The sequence below is a fragment of the Elaeis guineensis genome, chromosome 8 (assembly GCF_000442705.2).
Source record: "Elaeis guineensis isolate ETL-2024a chromosome 8, EG11, whole genome shotgun sequence".
In the NCBI taxonomy this organism is placed as follows: Eukaryota; Viridiplantae; Streptophyta; class Magnoliopsida; order Arecales; family Arecaceae; genus Elaeis; species Elaeis guineensis.
In genome coordinates, this window is record NC_026000.2 from 123,228,436 (window position 1) to 123,247,230 (window position 18,795).

Below are 18,795 nucleotides of genomic sequence, written 5' to 3' on the forward strand. Positions count from 1 at the left end.
AACACATGTATATCCAAAACATTTTTTCCCGCCCATGTACAAGAACTCACATAGGTAAGAGAACAAAAGGGGAAAAAAGGGCATGGGCAAAAAAAATTGAACCATCCTTGAATGAATTCAGTGTTAAGTTTAGGAGCTGTACAAACTAACTATTATGATCAAAATCAATTCCAAAATTTGGAGCATGTACTGATCACTTCTCAATTGCAACAAGTTTGGAGACGACTCAGAAAATCATGAATTATACATGTTGGAACACCAGTTACTGCTGCAGTCACTAATGCTTCACTGATCATTTAGTGATCACTGGGAATTGAGAGGAATGCTGGATTATCGTAAGCCATTATCGAGTCTTGAACAAATAATGGTTGTCATAAGGGAGTGCAATCTTCAACTTCACCAGAACCTATTCTTCCAGTTTGACATTATTCTTGTTAAAATTCTGCTTTTCTGACAAATCTTGTATGGTAGCCAAAGCAGCCTATAAAAAGGACAATTAGCTGATCAAAATCTATAATAATGAAAAATTATCAATTCAAAGCAAAATAGGCCAAATATTAAGTGACACACAAGACAAGACCTTTAATTCTTTCCTCAAGTTATCCTGACTTTCTCCTGCCGATTTCTTTCATCTTGAAATATGTCAATTAAAGCATCTTGTTCTTTGCTTGCCTCTTCTAGCTTATTTTGTACTGCTTCCAGCTGGTTATTCGGAAAGGAAAACCATTAGGAAATATATCATAGAATGAAAATACAACTTTGTCACCTTATTTCGATTCAAAGCCTACATGCACATACCTATGCACATTGAGCATATAAGCATACAATTTATAAGCAAGCTTCGAGTGAAGAATCCCTTAATTCAAGAAAAAGAGGAAGCATTCATATGAAATCATTTAGTAATTTGCTGATACTACTTATATAGAATTTTCTGGCTCTCCCTCTCAATTCTTCTATCTCTGTGATCTCTCTTGCCCAGCAATCTCTCTCTCTTGTCTCTCCCCCCTTGTGATCTCTCCCTCTAAGCAATCTATGTCTATCAACACTGACACAAATGCCCTCTCGCTACATCGACAATTTGGATAGTCTCTCTCTCAATCGACCTCGACACCATCTCCCTCTATCCAGCATGGTTCTCGGGAGATCAACACCAATGCCGATCCATCAATACATTTCTCCCCCCTTCTCTCCTTCCTCTTTCTCCCCTTTGTCATCTCTCTTCCTTCGATTCTACTCCCAAGGTTAGGGTTACTCCACTCCTCTCATCTTTCATCTCCAATACACCTCGGCTTGGTATAGTACATACAAGTATCGTAATGAACTGGTCACCGATTGATATGAGCCCTGATACTGGTTTAGCAAATCTTAATTTACAATATTTTTTTATTGGCAACTGACTGCTACAAGAGAAACCTATGATGTCGAAAATCCCAACTTATATTGTGATGACGGTAAAACTAGTTTATTGATGAGAAACTCTAACCACAAATGTAGTCAAAAGCACGAAATAATATTAAAGGAAAACAGTCTTGCTATGGTAAAACTTTTATTTAACACCTATTAATATAATTGCTAGAAGTACTATCTTATTTCTTTACCTCTTGCACTAACTATATGCACATATGCGAAGCACAAGCCACTTGTGGCCTGATCTCAAAATCAACATAAGCTCATGTAAGGGTAAAAACTACTCCTAAGCTTCATGTATTTGTTTGTAAGGGTTTTAAGGGCTGTCTTAAGGAAGGTTGTTGAGTTGTTGATCATCGTGTCTTTTCCCTCTATAGATTTATTTCTGTTTCTTCCTCTTTTCCTCCTTTTCTTTCTTTTTATACAGTTTGCTTCCTTAGCTTTTATCCTTTCTCCCATTACCTTAATGAAGGTGATTAGGCTTGCTCTAATATATTCTCAAAAGAACAAAAGAAGAAAAGAAAAAAATAAACTACAAGCTTCAAGAATCTTCCATCACCCCCTCCAGCCAAAAGTCTCACAAGGCCCTATGCTGTTGTTCTCTCCCCCAAATGCTGGTGCATGCACCCCTTCTTCATAGAGGCCCCATCAAATCTTTCACTATGTATAGCCATACCATCTCTATTCTGCAATGCCATGCAACTTTTACACTTCCTCTTATTTCCTCATTCTACCTGCTAGTTCTAGTCTTACAAAAGCATTGAACTTGTCGTCTATGATAGATCCATTCCTTGTACATGCATCTATTTCAACAAATGCCATGCATGTAATACACCCTATATTCAAGCCTCTGAGGTGTGTATCTATGGTTTACCATCCCTCTGATTGTGCCTTTTTAACTTCAACTTACATGTCTAATAATGGTGTAAACATCTTCATCTATCGCATTCTCTTGTATCATCCCTCTAGTGTTTTATAGAAAACATTCAAGTGCTTCTTGTCAGTTTATCTTTAGTCCATCATGTTCTAAAGTCTCCCCAACACCAATTCAACATTAATTCTTGCTTTGATCAATTAAGACTACATAACCTTTTGGAAATTTCTTGTTCAAGCACCCATGACCAATTGGAAGTTAGCAAGTTCAGGACCAATCCTCAGTTCAACACCAACATAACTAGGAATTGACTGCTTTAACCTCAAGTCTGCAAACTTATCAGTACACCCACACACAAATTGGGTTGTGCATTGAGAAAACCCCTTCTTCAGATCCCACTGGTGAACCACTGAATTGGACTGGTTTGAGAGGTTCAACCATCCAGATAAATCATCCAAATGGGCTTTTAGAAATTATGGGTCTTGTCTTGACCTTAGTTATATTGCCTCAGCGGGTGATAGGTGCTGTTATCCCCCAAGCACTAATCATAACCCTACATCTGTCCACAATATTTGCCAACAGATATCCTCATCCCTCCCCACTTCTACCAACAGATATCCTTATCCCTCCCAAATGATGCAATTACACATCAATTTTAAGCCAAAATTTGTCTCATCCTTTCTCCAAGACATACATAGAGGAGAGTGGAAGTAATTGATCATCCTCTATCTTCTATCACTATTATTTGGGCAATGCATAAATACTCCATCCTTATCTGTAGCTATCTCAGAATATTGTTACATCTATAGTTGCCGACATATGTAATTCTCAACTATTTAATGATTACTAATGCTAATGCAGATATAAGAACATGCTACCATACCATTATCATTAAAACTACACATTATGAAAGGCAATCTAATTTCTAAGTGGGCCAGGAGGTCATGACCAAATTGCTCCACTATCCAAGCATCTAGGCAGGTCCAGTAGCAACAGATGATGAAAAAGAAAATTATTGAAGAAATATAACATAGCCAACTCATCAAGAGTCAAGCAACTAGAAAATACATGTAAAATAGATTACTGCAGCTCTGTTGGATAGCTTATCCAGTCACACATCATACAAAATCAAATTTGCATCAGAAAGATTAAATGTAAAGCTCCTTACAATGAATTAATCTTACTGATTACATATTTCACATACAAGAAGCAAAAATTTGCAAAAAAGACTAAAGTGACAGAAAAAGCATGACACTTACTTGCTTTGTCAGTGATGTATTTCTGTCCCTCTCATATTGCAGTTCATCTAACAAGCCCTCTAACTCCTTCATTCTATAATATTTGAGAATAAAACCAATCAGTAAATAACTTGTCCCCAAAAGACAAGCAAATTTGTTATATAATATAGAAAATAATACACCTTTTCTTCAATGCCTCATTCTCATGAGTTAGTTTCTCAATGCTAAGATTGGTGTACTCGAAACCAGTCCCGTGTCCATTGCATTTTGCATTAGTTGCCTGCAAATTCCACAGTATTATGTGATGAATCTCATTAGGTGGATAAGAATGCAATTAACCATTTTAAAGTGCAATTCTTGCACATCATATAATCATCACAGACAATTTCACAGCCACAGGCCAGATCAAACTCCATCACAATACATGCCCAAATATTGTACATATTTAGTTAGGTCAGAGTCCTAGACCAAATATTTTGATTACAAGGTCAGATTTGTATGAAAATTGTCTTCACCAAGATCCAAACAACATTGCTCATGTTGACATAACCAGTATCCACAACAATTTCCAAATAAACAGGTAAAGCAACAAATATTATAAAAATTCAGATCATCTTACCAAATGCAATAAACCCAATAAACCAATTAGAAATCCAATTGTACCCCATAATTCTCAACATATTATAGAATATAAGTATAAAGCAACAATTAAGGCTCCATTTGGTAATGCTTTTGGAGAGCTAAAAAGTGTTTTTTGGCCCTCCAAAAGCATTCCTGTGCAATTTGGTGGTGTTTGGGGCTTCAATGCAAAAGCTCTACTTGGCTAATATCAGGAAGTTGTGTTTGGTTTGATGAAATTTTCATAGTGACCAAAATACCGATGCTAAAATATTGAATTATATTGTATTATCACATTATCGTATTACATCATATTATTATAATGATATAACAATGCATAGCTATATTATTATTATTACACCATACTATATTATATTATATTGCATTATATTAGAATATTATATTATATTTTAATAATATTATATAACTATATTTTAATATGTAATAATGTATTACTATATTATATTTTATCATATCGTATCATATCATATTACAATATTATACTATACTATATAATATCATATTATATTATAATTATATCATATTACATTATATTATATTATTATGATACATTGTATTACAATATTATATTGAATCATATTACATTATAATTATTAGAATTATGCTTATTTAATAAGTACTTATATAGGAAGGATATATTTAGCATGTCTTTAAACTTAGTATATCTCTAAACATGATATGTACTTGCTTTTCAAGTATGTAATTCTTTCCTTATATACTTATTTCTCATCTATTTAAAGAGATGGAATCTCATTAATGAATTGAATTTCTTTTGAGCTTTTCTTTTCAACCCTCTCCACAACCCTAGCCCTCTGTCGCCCCTCCTTCCACAATAGGATGAAACAGTCCCTCCTAACCGCAGCAGCCCTCACTGCAGCAGCCCATGTTGTAGCCCCTCTTCTTCACCGGCAACCTTCAAAGCCCTAGCCGCACCAAAGTTCCAACTTCCTTCTCAAAAACCCTACCTATCTCCTCTCTTTTCACAACCTTTTAAACCACCTCCGCCGCCACTTCCCATCTCCTTGTCAGCCTTCTTCATCGCCCTCTTCCTCCACCATTAGAGATCTCTGGCGATGGTTGCCTTTGGTTCTTGCTGAAACCCTAACCGCCGCCTAGGACTTTGGATTTTTGTCTTTGTTGGATCCTTACTACTGCAGACTTGAAATCAATTTGTTTGATATAGCAATCCATCCTTTGACATCTTGAAGGTCTAACTAATACTTCTGCTTGCTATTTGCTGAAATTTGCTTATGATTCTACAAGATTGGCTAAGGAACATTTTGTGCATCTCGAGGAGCAATCTGTTCTTGGATAAATCAATATAAATTTCTTTCCTATGTCATGTAAAAATTTTTTGGCTATCTTTCTGGCTATCTATTAATCATGGAAGCCATACACTATCCGTGATTTCTCTGACTACCATATATAGGTATATCCTTCTTTCTTTTACTGTTTGGATATTTTTGTCCTCCTCTCCGACTACTACGGCATCCTTAAATCACGACAACAAATAACTCTCGACACCTTTGACTACTGGTTCTAATGTTGCAATAAGAAATCTAACGGCGACTACATTAAAGCTCAATGACACTATTTTTGTGGGCCCAATCATTCAAATTATTTATTGGTGTCCAACGAAAGATGCGATACCTAGCTGAAGATCTTTCAAATTTCAAAGATCCTACCTATGATGATCGGCTAGCTTTATCCACATTATGTTGTAAGTAGTTGATATTTTGACTAAGACCCTATTTGGTTAAGCTTTTAGAGTGTCAGAAAGCACTTTCTAACCCTCAAAAAATACTTTTGGATGGTATAGTGATGTTTAGTAAAAAATTAAAAAGCTGTTTTGACTTTATCAAAAAGCTGAAAAGATCTACTTGGAAAAGCTGTATTTTGAAGTTTTCTCCAAAAATACTTTCTAACTAATATTGAAAGCTGTGTTGATTTAAATGAAATTTTTATAATGACCAAAATACCCACTAACAAATCTATAATTACATCTTATTATATCATATTATATTATTATACTAAAATCTAATATAATATAATAATAAATTAATATTATGATATATTATAAATATATAATATAATCTATTATAATATTATTATAGTATTACAATATAATTTGATATAACAATATTTATTAAAAATATAATATTATTACATTATAATAATATAATATAATCTGTTATACTATAATTTATTATTAGATTAGATTATAATACATTATATTATATTACATTATATATTACATCATAATTATAATTATATTATATTACAATATATATTATATTATAATATTATCTTATATTACATTATATGATAATAATATTATATAATAAAATAATATTTTAAAATGTAATAATATTTATGTTATAGACATATAATAAAATCTATTATAATATTATTATACTATTAAATACGATAATAACATAATAATATTTTAATAATAATATAATATAATTATATTATAATAATCTATTATTATATTATACTATAACTAATATATTATATCATATTATAAATTATTTATAATTATAACAATAGTATTGTATGATAATAATATTATGTTATATTATATTATATTATATTATTCTCCACTATACAATACTATGCAATATTTTTATTATCATTTTATCATATTAAAAGCACTTTTTTATTTTAATTACCAAACATACGTTAATGTTCCAAAGCACTTTATAAATATAATTATCAAACAACCAATAGTTTTTTTGTAAACACTCTACTTCTCAAAAGCTCTACTTCCAAAAGTTGTAAAAACTCTAATGCCAACAACAATCTCAAACAGGACCTAAGTCTCTATCTTTTGGTATTTTCAACTATATATGCAACAAGCTGGGCATGTTTGAATATATGCTCCAACTTGAGAGGGAGTGTTAGAATTATGCTAATTTAATAAGGCCTTATATAGGAAGGACATATTTAGTATGTCTCTAAACTTAGTGTATCTTTAACATACTATGTACTTGCTTTTCAAGTATTTACTTCTTTCCTTGTGTACTTGTTTCTTATCTATTTTAAGAGATCGGATCTCATTAATGAATTGAATATCTTTTGAGCTTTTTCTTTCAATATAGTATTTTAATAGGTAATAATATGTAATATCACATCATATCATGCTACACAATACTATGCAATATCATTAATTGCCATTTTCTCATACAAAAGGCACTTTCTCAGACATATAAATTCCACAATACTTTAAAAATATAGTTACCAAACAACAAATAATTTTTTATTAAAAACTCTACTACCAACAACAATCCCAAACAAGGCCTAAAATAATGGTTGAACTATATTCTTATCTTAGTTGCTTTTCTAGAGCAAAAACATTTTGATATATATGAAATTAATGATTGGATATAGATCGGCAATTCAGTTCAATGCATACACTATTGCATGCCATTATTTCTCCAATGATATTACATTGCAACTTTTACAATTATGCTATTGAAAAATATCGGTAAAGTCAACAACTATCCATATCAATTTACAAGAATGAACTCATACAGATCCATTATTATTGGTTGTGTTCAAGTTGGGATCCTAAATCTGTAATGAGGAATATAATTCGAGCCAAATAAAGGTTTGAGTTATTTTGTTCATCAAGCTCATATGGGTGGCAATTCGTGTTGGCGGGTCATAAACGGGTCAACCCGTTTACGACACGACCCATATAATCTAAACACAAACACGACATGATTATTAAATAGATTGGAATTCACAATTCACACATGGACTACTTATTAAACAGGTCACCCGCAAACGGGTTGTGTCGGATCGACACGAACATGACACATTTATGACACGATTAACAAAATTGACATAAAAATCTGAAAAAAATTAAATAAACCTGATTGTTTTTGGGGGTTCAGCTAAACTGCAAAAGAATATTAGTATTTATAAATTAAAGCATGCTTTTTTTGTTAGATTAGAATGGTTAGGTGCTGTTAGGGTTTAGATTGTTATGAACTTGACAGAAATAACCTTTCTTTTGCATAAATTTACAAAAATGTTAAATAAGTTATGCGGGTCTATTTCGGATTCGCAAGTCAACCCGCAAATGACATGGATTTTGCGGGTCATAATCGTGTCAACCCGTTTTTAACCCAAACCCGCATAAGCTTAAATCGGAACCAGATTTTTCCGTGTCGTGTTCGTGTTGAATTCACATGTCGTGTCAAAAATTGCCACCCCTACTCATATCAAAGATAACATCAAATTCACAATAATGAGAAAAATATAAGATTGAATATGATGCTGAGCAATAGAACAAAGACAACGTCAGCAAGAAACAATATCCCTCAATTGAGAGCATAAAAACACAAGTTAGAAATTACGGTCAGTCATTGGTCAGATTTACAATCTGACACAATTTCTTATGAAGCATTCAATGAAGTTTTATTTCATCAAAATGCACATGATATGAAGTTGAAAATGATCGACATTTTGATTAAGGCCTTAGGTATCACCTTTGTATATTTTTGCAAGGATTTCTGAGGAGATGCCTTTGAACCATCCAATTCATGTTCAGATCTCCTACCAGGTATGTGTTCAGCCTCAGAATCACTCAGATCAGCTAAAGCATGCGGTATTTCATGAAAATTTGATTGTGAAAATGGGACATATTTTCAAGCCCTTCAGCACCATTTACTCCATTTTCCTTCACAAAAGATTCATGTCCATTCACACTTCTCAAATTCCCCATTTTTGCTGATCCAACAGGTGGAGTGTCAGCTTTTCCCATATTGTGGTTTGAGGGTAAAGAAAATTTCTTGGCATTTTGCTGCTTAAAATCTTTTGATTTGCTGACATCAGGAGTCACATTGCTTGGAGAAGTTTCCTTTCTAGAATGCCTAAATGATGGTTGATGAGGAGCTTCGGGAGATCTTGCTGTCAAAAAGATAAAACACATCATAGTAGCAAAAAATATGAAAGTATTTGATCTGCAACTGGAATCTTCCCCATAACTAACGTTGAAAATTGTCAAAAAAGATTCACCAAATAAACTGTGGATTAATATCAATAAGGTAAATGCATTGCTTTAGTACCTCTATCTTCTGCATTATTTACAAGTTTCTTTTTACACCGTGCAGCATAGCCAATGTGATGGCAGTTTTTTGACCTGAAGGCAGTTTAAAACATAAGATAGCATTTATTATTATAAAACAATACCATAATGCTAAATATCCTCAAGACAAAATGACAAATATAAGGACAAACCAGTATTCTTTCTGAAACTTAACCAAACGTGCTTCAAGCCTTGATAGCACAGTTGTGCGCTCAAAATCTTGTTTGTCATGAGCTGGTTCTACAAAATTTGCCTCCAAGACACCTGTAATGAAAATTTTAGAAAAAATTTCATATACCAATGTTTTGTGAAAATAGATAGTTGAAAATGAAGTACCTATAACTCCACGTCCATCACTTCCTGCAGCATTCCAGACCCTCCAAAAAGGCTATAAGAGAACAAGAAGAGGTGCATGATAAGACATGTCAAAAGCAAAAGTTAGTGCAAAAGAAAATGATGATTGACAAGGGAAAATTCTTGATCACATCAAATTCTATATTTCACATACAATCACTATTTCCTTTCATGCTGAGAAGTATCCACTTAATAACCTCAAGGTCATGAGACAGCATGCTAGCCAATTAAACCAAGTTCAGTGTTTCAGCCAAAACACTGAAAATAACCCCCCAAAAGCTTGTTTCACTCTATCTTGGTTTACTGAAACTGATCTTGAAGACATGATGCAAGGTTTTAAATCCCATGAGATGGGCCTGTCTCGGTTTTCTCATGGAACGAAACACACCACTGTCCTGGCCCGTCCCAACACTTGGGTCAAAGGATGTCCCAAGATATCCCGATCGTGATGATAGGATGCTAGCGGGATGGCTCTGTCCCGACACATGGATGGTTTTTCGTTCCGATATCTCATGGGGCATTCCGTTGGGACCTGAATCCTTGACATGATGCCTCCACTATATAGTTTTGACATCTATGTTTTCTTCTAAATTCAATGGACCTCTAAAATAAATTTAAGACTTTCAAACCAAGAAAGGAAATACCTTGAGAATCTCTATATTAGCAGAAGAAGAATAACAAAACGCACCTTTATTAGTCGATTCTTGTGATAGACATTAAATCCTTGAACATCAATATGATCTTTTGCATCCTTCACAAAACCAACCGTCACAACAGCAACCATCTAATTGAAATAGGATAACCAGTCAAATTGACAACCATTAGTGCCAAAGCATTTCAAGCAGATGAAGGGCACAAAGTCAAAGATGGATTACATTTGAATCCTTGAGAAGTCCATCGGCACCTGGTTGGGGCTTGTAGATGACTTCATGCTTTAGCATCATATCATCCACAAGATTGTGGTGTTCAATTTCTTTACCACGTAGAATCATTCTGAAACTAGGTGGAATTCTGAGATAAAGAATCGATGCGTAACTCTGCAAATGGCAGCGAAACATTGAATTAGATGAGAGTGCCCATTCACATCAGAAGGATGAACAGGTAAATTCATGATAAGGTTGTCATAGGATGCAATGTTGTTCTAGGAATGAATAAACTATGGAACACCAGTGTAGAAAGGATACACCATCGGGACTAACAAACCATGTTCTTCCTCCTCTCTGGCTCATGCAACCGCATTATTATCACTTTATTGTGCCTATTAAGTTAAACTTTAGAGTTTAGAGCCTCACTGATCTTTCACCTAATGTGCTGCAGAACCTGGATTACTTTTCTTACTAGTTTAATATTTTCTCAAATTATCAAAGGGGGTTAAACCAAGCTCAATATGCTACATAAAGAGGATTGAACAGGCTGTCATAAGGGGAAAGCTAGGGCAATACACACCACGTCATACCTCAATCAGATTAAAGAAGGCCATTTCCCCCTTATTTTTCTTTTTTTGCATAGGGATCTTTCAACCTATTTAGGAACTCTAGATCCAGAAACTTATCTTCACAATCAAGCATATCAGTACATGTAGTGACATTATGAGGTTTTGGACATTTGTTTGGACCTATTTTTGTTCCAGTATTATCTCCAGTCTTGCTTTTAGTTTTATTTGGTGCACAAACATGTTGGCAATGTTAGATGCACTAAAAGGGATGTAAGAAAGTGCTACTTTAAGCCAGTGGCATCCACAAAGTACCAATAAATTTCAACAACAGTGCAGAGATATAGGTCACTTTTATACAAAATAAATATTTTATGATAAAGAAGAAAATACACAAGCAAACTTTTCTGTTCTTAGTTAGAGAAAAGACAATCTAGGTAAGAACTACATAGAATACACAGATATATGGAAGATACATACATACATACATATATATACACATATATACACACACACAAAATATATATACACACACATAGTATGCTGCTGCAGCACCTTCAGAGTCCTGATTGCACTAGAGGAATTGCAACAAATAATTGTCAATAATTTGCATCCCAGATGCATGTGATGACTGAGTGAGATTCATGAACAGAAATTAAGACAAAAGGTCAAACAAGGCAACGCAAACAGATAAAGTTCTGCACATCATCATGAAGACATCAAGTAGTAGGTGAATATGACCATTCTAGCCTTTGGCTCAATGACCAGCGAGGAAGGAAAAAATATTTAAACATGGATCTTCCTTTAACATGACCAATGAGAAGCAAAGATCTGAAACAAAGGCTAAAGGGAAATGCTAGATAGGAAAGAAGTAGCAGGAATTATTAAAATCTTTAAAATTGATGGTACAAGTATGAAGACAGACAGAGTCACACAGATTTTATAAAAATATTGTAATTTGCCAAAGAGCAAGGTGATGGTGTTTGTATTAAGATGATTGACAAAGAAAAGTACAGAATACCCTTAGCGAATGCCGATATGTCAGGAAATGCCTGGAATTAGGGAGCTGCTTGGACATTTCTATCTTTCTCTCATCTCGGTTAACACCTCTAATCTGGATGTCCTGCCGTCATTGAAAAACAGAGTAAGCATAAACTCTAGTTACTAATTAGAGTGAAAATAAGAGGACAACCAACTAATTGATGATACATGCAACAAATGAAGCTATCCAGCTCTTGAAGCAGACATCACATCAAAAAACTTGATTACACTTTAGTATATAACAACAGCTAGTCAGCTACTATTCATTTCAAAATCCAATGAGAAGAGATGAAGATTCAGCATAAGAAGTGCAGTGACAAAGACTCACATGAATGTCAGCACCAAAATCAAGTTCCAGCTCTCCTTGGTCATCCTCCCATAAATTGTATATAACTATTCGTGTTCCCTGATGGGACATTGAACTAAACTGCACGAATGGCATTAAAAATAATGGAAAAAAGTTATTTAATATAGTAAATTTGACAAATCTCAGTTTCATGTTAATGCCAAAAAATGCAAAAGAGATAACACAAAAAGGATTGAACTTAAAGATAGTTATATTAGTTGCTAGTATATGAATTACCCATACAAGAACTATAAAGAAACTACACCACCCAACTTGGATAGACCTGTTGTATAATAATCATCACAAATATGAATTAACATTCATTTGTTCTAATGGAACTGAAATCTCATCCAAAATGGAAGTATATATCTAATGTTTGTCATATTTCTGTCCTAACCAGTAAATATTAAAATGAAAAAACAGATGGGCTGCACCACCTCATGAACCTATAGATCCAGCAGTATACTCAAGTGGAGATACATCGATCATTATTGTCCATTCTCCATTGCCTTCTTCTTTTTCCCTCTTTTTATCCCTTATTATTGTCGATTAATAATCTGAACCACTGTGCATCATGGTTCACTTCACACACCTTTTTCTTTTGGCAAGGGTTGGAGGGGTTAGATTTTTTATTTCAAAAGGTGAAACATTAAATAAGCTCATTATCTATCAACTTTTATTTTGAGGAAAAGGAAAAGAAAAGTAACTACAATTACTTATTCTCCATCCTTCCCAATAATATAGCTAATCGAATGATTACTAAGCCTGAAGCATTTAGATGAGCATGTAATAGTGAAACTGAAGAGTGTTAAAGATGTGGTTGTAGCATGAAAAAATCCAACCTCATCTATAATCATCAAATGTGAAAAGGGAGATTCACCTGTTCAAGAAGATCAGCTTCACTGAAATATGGAGACCACTGTATAATAGTTTCTAAATTATTATTCCAAACTGAAGGACACCATGTCATCTTACTCCAAGTTTCTCCTTCTTTCTCATAATCAATCTGCAAGAAACAAAAATGCATGACAATTAAGCCTCTTAACAAATTGACAACAACATGGACAACAAATTTATAAACCATAAACGTAAACCACGAATGCTTACATTAACATTCATACATAAAGGTTGCAAAAGGAAACCAACTATGACACCCATATACCCTGCCATGTTCTATATCCTAGTCTAAATGCCAGTCAATTTGATAGGCTAGTTTATGTAAAAGTCTGAGAAATTTGGATCCCATTATAATGGACCAGACCAAACTAAGGAGGCTTGGAAATAGGAGCTGCTATTCCAATGTAGCCTGATCCATTCCCATCCCAAGGCCTAACAAAAGTGTATCGAGATTACAAACCCAAAATACAATGAGGTTAGCCCTCAGGGATACAGCGTCTCACAAAGTAAAAAACTTGTAGGATATATATATTTCCACAAAAATAACTTACAGCCAAGTATTGAAGAAGTACATATTACAAAGCTGCAAGATTCAATATGACCTAGATGACAAGAACACCTCATAAAATATGCAACAATAGGCACCAAGCATAAAATACAATATCTAGCTTTAATGGACCTACATCATATGAAGGAGTTTGATACATGATTATCCAGACACAAAATATTCTCAAGAGAATACAAAGTCTTGATTTCTAAAATCAAGCTATGTTATCTCATTTTCATAGAAGTTTACAACAAAATGCTTGTCATGGTTGTTTTGATATCACAACTGCATAGTTAATACTAGTTCAAATTATACACTTGAGCAATCATATTAAACGTCACACAGTAGGTTGTCCAGAGCAAAGCTCAACTAACAGCCTCTCTCTGCTTCAAGCTGAGCAAGCCCACGCCCACACTTGCCAAACTGAAAAGAACATGGGAAAATGATTTAAAATGGTTTCTGGGACTTATCACATGAATGCACTCATATACAATATGCATGCATATATTTTACAGCAATTTTTCTGAGCATTTCAAGTGATTCCAAATTTTGGAAAAAAATGAATGAGGTTAGTTTCCCAAAAAGATTCCACCATGAATATGTGAGGACAATGTAAAGTTGTAGAAGTGTTGCAAATCAATTGCAACCCATGTTACACTTGAGAGACTGTATATGCACAAATTTCATATTAAACATTAACGAGTTGGTATCTACTTCAAATATGTATCTCAGATATTGGCAGGATGAGAATCTTGCATAAGTCATTCTATCAGTAATTTCAAAATAATTGATAACAATTTAAGGATCCTCCAATACGCTTACAATAGGAACTATGATATCTTCTTTTCCTGTGGTCCTCAAAAATGTGTAGGACAATATTCCAATGCTCTGTGTGGGCCTAGAAAACAAAAACTGAAACATGTTAGTTAATTCTTATTTTAAAGAAAAAGAGAATCAAGGATCACATACCAATGATTTAATATCACTAAAACAATGTAGACTAACATCAATTTAAAATTTTAAAACAACAAAAAAGAGGAAACATCGGTCAAATCTGGTAAGAGGTAAAGCGAAATCTCTCAGATAATATGAGCATTTAGTCAAGAGAAGAAGAGAAAAATTAGTAAAGGGAACAGACCCCCCCGTCCCCCCCCCCCCCCCCCCAAAAAAAAAAAGAACAGTATAATCAGTAATAGAATGATTCTGAATTATAAGGTGCTATAAATGATGAGAATCATCAAAATTCATCAGTGAATATGCTAAAATTCAAACAGAATAATGATACTCAAAAAATGATCCATGAGAAGCAATGATGCTCATAGCGAATTTTTTGACGCCTAAGCATGCACGTCATAGTAATTGGTATTTATCAACCAAATGCAGCAGATTATTTGGATTAGTTCAATATGTAACCCTACATCACATCAAATGAAGCTTTGAAATCTTGAATGTTCCATAGTTTACGAGTAGGGTACTGAGACTGGGTATGTCCCTGAATTGAGTGTTGGTAACGATGTATGTACTATACGACACTGGTGTAAAGACACTCAATATGGGGTCTGTTATTGAGCTTGAAAACCTTGCATCAAATCAACATACATAGCAGAGTCTGATCATGATCAAGTCATGCAACAAGACATTGTAAATTCAGAAATGAAGATATCTTAGTATATTCAAGATACCTGAAGAGCAAACTCCAAAGTTGGTCACAGTTTGCACATCCAAACCATACTAGGTTTTCACCCTAATTCTTTCCATAAAACTATCTCTTGCCTAGAGAAGTAGGAAATCTACAAACCAGCATAACTCCCCTGGTATACCCTGCTTAATGTTGATCTAATTGCACATGTGGCGAGCACTATGAGTTAGATTTATTTCAAAGCAAAGACATGCCCATAAACTACAACATATTTAATTTTATTAGGAAATCCCCTGAAAATACTCCAACAAAACCATAGAATAATAAGGATTTACTAAATTAACTATGTTTCTTGAAGAATAATTAGTCATCGAAGAACCCTTCATGCATGCTCCTCTGTCCCACCTTGTCCACATATTACCAATTAAAAACTCATCAAAGCTATTTATTATATATATATATATATATATATATATATATATATATAATATATATATATATATATATAATACAACTATAAAATGTGAAAATCATGATAAAGTATAGACATCCAGGTTTTTATATCCCACAGACTAAAATATACATGCAACCAAGGTTTGCAATGTTCGTACTGAACCCTCGGTATGCCACCTGTATTGAGTATCGGTTCAATATTGATATTGTATGATATGCCCAATACAGTACTGCAAATCTTTGTCATTTCCAGTTCCAACTCTGTAGTAATTATGAGTATTAGCAACCCCAACTTGCATGGATATTTGGGTTTAGGGTGGACTATGGACAATGACACATTAAGAAATCCATTTTACTCTAAAGATAAATTAAGAGACAATGTTGGACCATGAAAGAATCAAATTAAGTGCTGCAAGTTTATTCAAAGCCTAATGTAATCAACAACATTGCAAGGCCAGATATAATGAATGTAGAAAAATATTGACCTGTATCCAAACAATATAGAGCATGTTCACCAAAAGGACAATTAGAGGATCAATAAGGAATATGAAGGGCACTGTCAACTTGCACTTGGTGGTTATAATTATGCTAATACAAATGATGATTTTGATCGAATCTAGTGAATAGCTATGTCCACCCCTGAAGGATGCATCATCTTGTTGAAATAGGAAAAGTAAACCTACTTAACTAAATCAACAGCAAAATTATTTTTTTATAGCTCTACTAGTATTGTTATAGAGGTGAAATGGCTGAGAGTTCTTCTTCTAGCAAAGGCTCAATGGCAATGTTCACAAGCCATATTTTAGGGCTTGATTGCATCATTCACAATACCAGTCCGTACTTGTACCAATACATCCTAGTACAACATCGATAAGGTCAGCTTGTAGCACCAACACCTGGTACACCCGAGACTGGAAGACATGATGAACCATTATACTGAAACATAACCCAATCAAGGAGCTCAAGAAGAGGCATCATCACACCACTAGACACAAGGCCATTTGAGGATTGAAGACATCAGGATAAAAGGAATTTGATCCTACTAGAAGCAATAAAGCAATCCATTAACATAATTCCAAGACAAAGGTTTCAAACAACAAATAAGCTAGAATAACCAACCAATTAAACACCTTTTATACTTGTTTACATATATTGATAACATGATATATACCAAATAGTGGTAAATACTTGAGCCTGATGTCTTAATGCATCCACATTTATGAATAGGAGAGCTTCCTTTGACCCTTTAGGATATCGTAAAAATAGAAATGACTAAAGTTTCTAATGATTTTAGACCTTAATAATCAATCATATGGAACACAACAGTTGTACTTGTATCCTTTATGAATTCACCTATTTGATCATGGATCATCTCTTATATTTATCGCAGAAATACACTAGAGTACTCGATAGGAAGAGCAAAAGTTAACCACAACTCAAAAGCACATGAAAGAAACATTGGACAATAGCATTTCAGTCAAAACCTTATTACAGAAAAATGGCTTTTATTGGTGAGTGCACAATGAAAATAGGAAGAGAAAAGGCTAACCACAACTCAAAAGCAGATGAGAGGACAAGCATGAGTCTCATAGAACAACATAGGACAATAGCATTTCAGTCAAAACCATATTACGAAAAAATGGCTTTACTGGTGTTTCCACTGAATCTACATAGCCTTCTACTTGTCAATCAACATGCTCAACAGCAAACCAAGGGCCAAGGACACCATGAGTGATTCTATGGTGCACCATGCAATCCATATTCCACTAAGGTGCCCACTTGAGTTGCACCAAAGCACACACAAAATTTTCCCTTGCTGCAACCCAGGATGTCATGATTTGTCGCAGACCTACTTGGCTATCCAAGAAGAGGCCTTGGTGGGACCCTATGTGGCTCAGTCTAACATCAGTTCAATAATTGGATAGGAATAAATCAAGCAGTCATGATTGCCATTTCTGAAAACTAGGAGCTCAAGCTTGAGGAGCATATGCTCATATGTGTTGTTGAAAGTGAAAATTGCACATGGATGTACACATGTACATGTGGGCAAACATTGCACAGCTCATACAAGCAAACAAGCACTTGTAAGATTGCTGTACATGCAGAATTAAATGATCATGCATCCCAATGTGACAGCCCTAACTACTTCATGTTAGATCTGACACATGAGCAGCCTTAGACAACCGACTCGATACATGTTTGGGGACACTCGACACTCTTTACAGCAGTTTGAGAGAAAGCTTTGAAGAGATTGGTATCTCGAAACTCTTTGATAGCTTAAGTAAAAGTTCACATAGATTTCATGAGACATGAATGCTATACTAAATTAAGGAACTTGCAATCCTAAGCTAAATCTTGGACTTGAGTTTGAAGTTAAGCTTGCCAGGAGCTGAACTTGACCCTCAAAGTGGACATCACATTAGGGTAGGTAAGGATATTTTTCATTTATCCACAGGTATTAGGCCTCAAAATCCTGGAATGGTCTTAATTTACCATTTGTAAAGCAAAGTAACAGCCTAACATTACTTAATGCTAATTTGATTTCAATTCAATTTAATTTTACATAACAATAAAAAGTACTTTTGTTTATGGTACGGAAACTCCTTGATTTACTTCAAACTACAAAACCCACCACGTAGAGATGGGTATGGGTATGACACTTGCGTACAGGTGCGCAACAAGAAATTCTTAGATCATAGAAGGATATGAAAATTACACACATACACCTGTATCCAAATCCATGTGGTGTAGGCTTTTGTACAAGCTAAAACAGATTATTTGGTAAAGTGGCAAAATAGGTAGACATTGCATAATACATAATGTTTGAGTAAGA

The 18,795-nt window shown here is 34.1% G+C and overlaps 1 protein-coding gene across 1 annotated transcript in view; it reads right to left on the reverse strand.

Annotated features, from left to right (window-relative positions):
• The window catches only part of LOC105061425 (protein MICRORCHIDIA 7), a 24,077-nt gene continuing 5,282 nt past the window's right edge, over positions 1-18,795 (reverse strand). The window contains 16 exon segments of the mRNA XM_010945465.4: positions 1-481; positions 581-606; positions 609-702; positions 3,541-3,613; positions 3,702-3,799; positions 8,655-8,800; positions 8,803-9,075; positions 9,234-9,307; positions 9,406-9,517; positions 9,590-9,641; positions 10,296-10,391; positions 10,483-10,644; positions 12,061-12,162; positions 12,409-12,507; positions 13,307-13,432; positions 14,693-14,768. Of these exon segments, the coding sequence (XP_010943767.4) occupies positions 407-481; positions 581-606; positions 609-702; positions 3,541-3,613; positions 3,702-3,799; positions 8,655-8,800; positions 8,803-9,075; positions 9,234-9,307; positions 9,406-9,517; positions 9,590-9,641; positions 10,296-10,391; positions 10,483-10,644; positions 12,061-12,162; positions 12,409-12,507; positions 13,307-13,432; positions 14,693-14,768 (1,684 nt within the window). The 3' untranslated portion in view covers positions 1-406.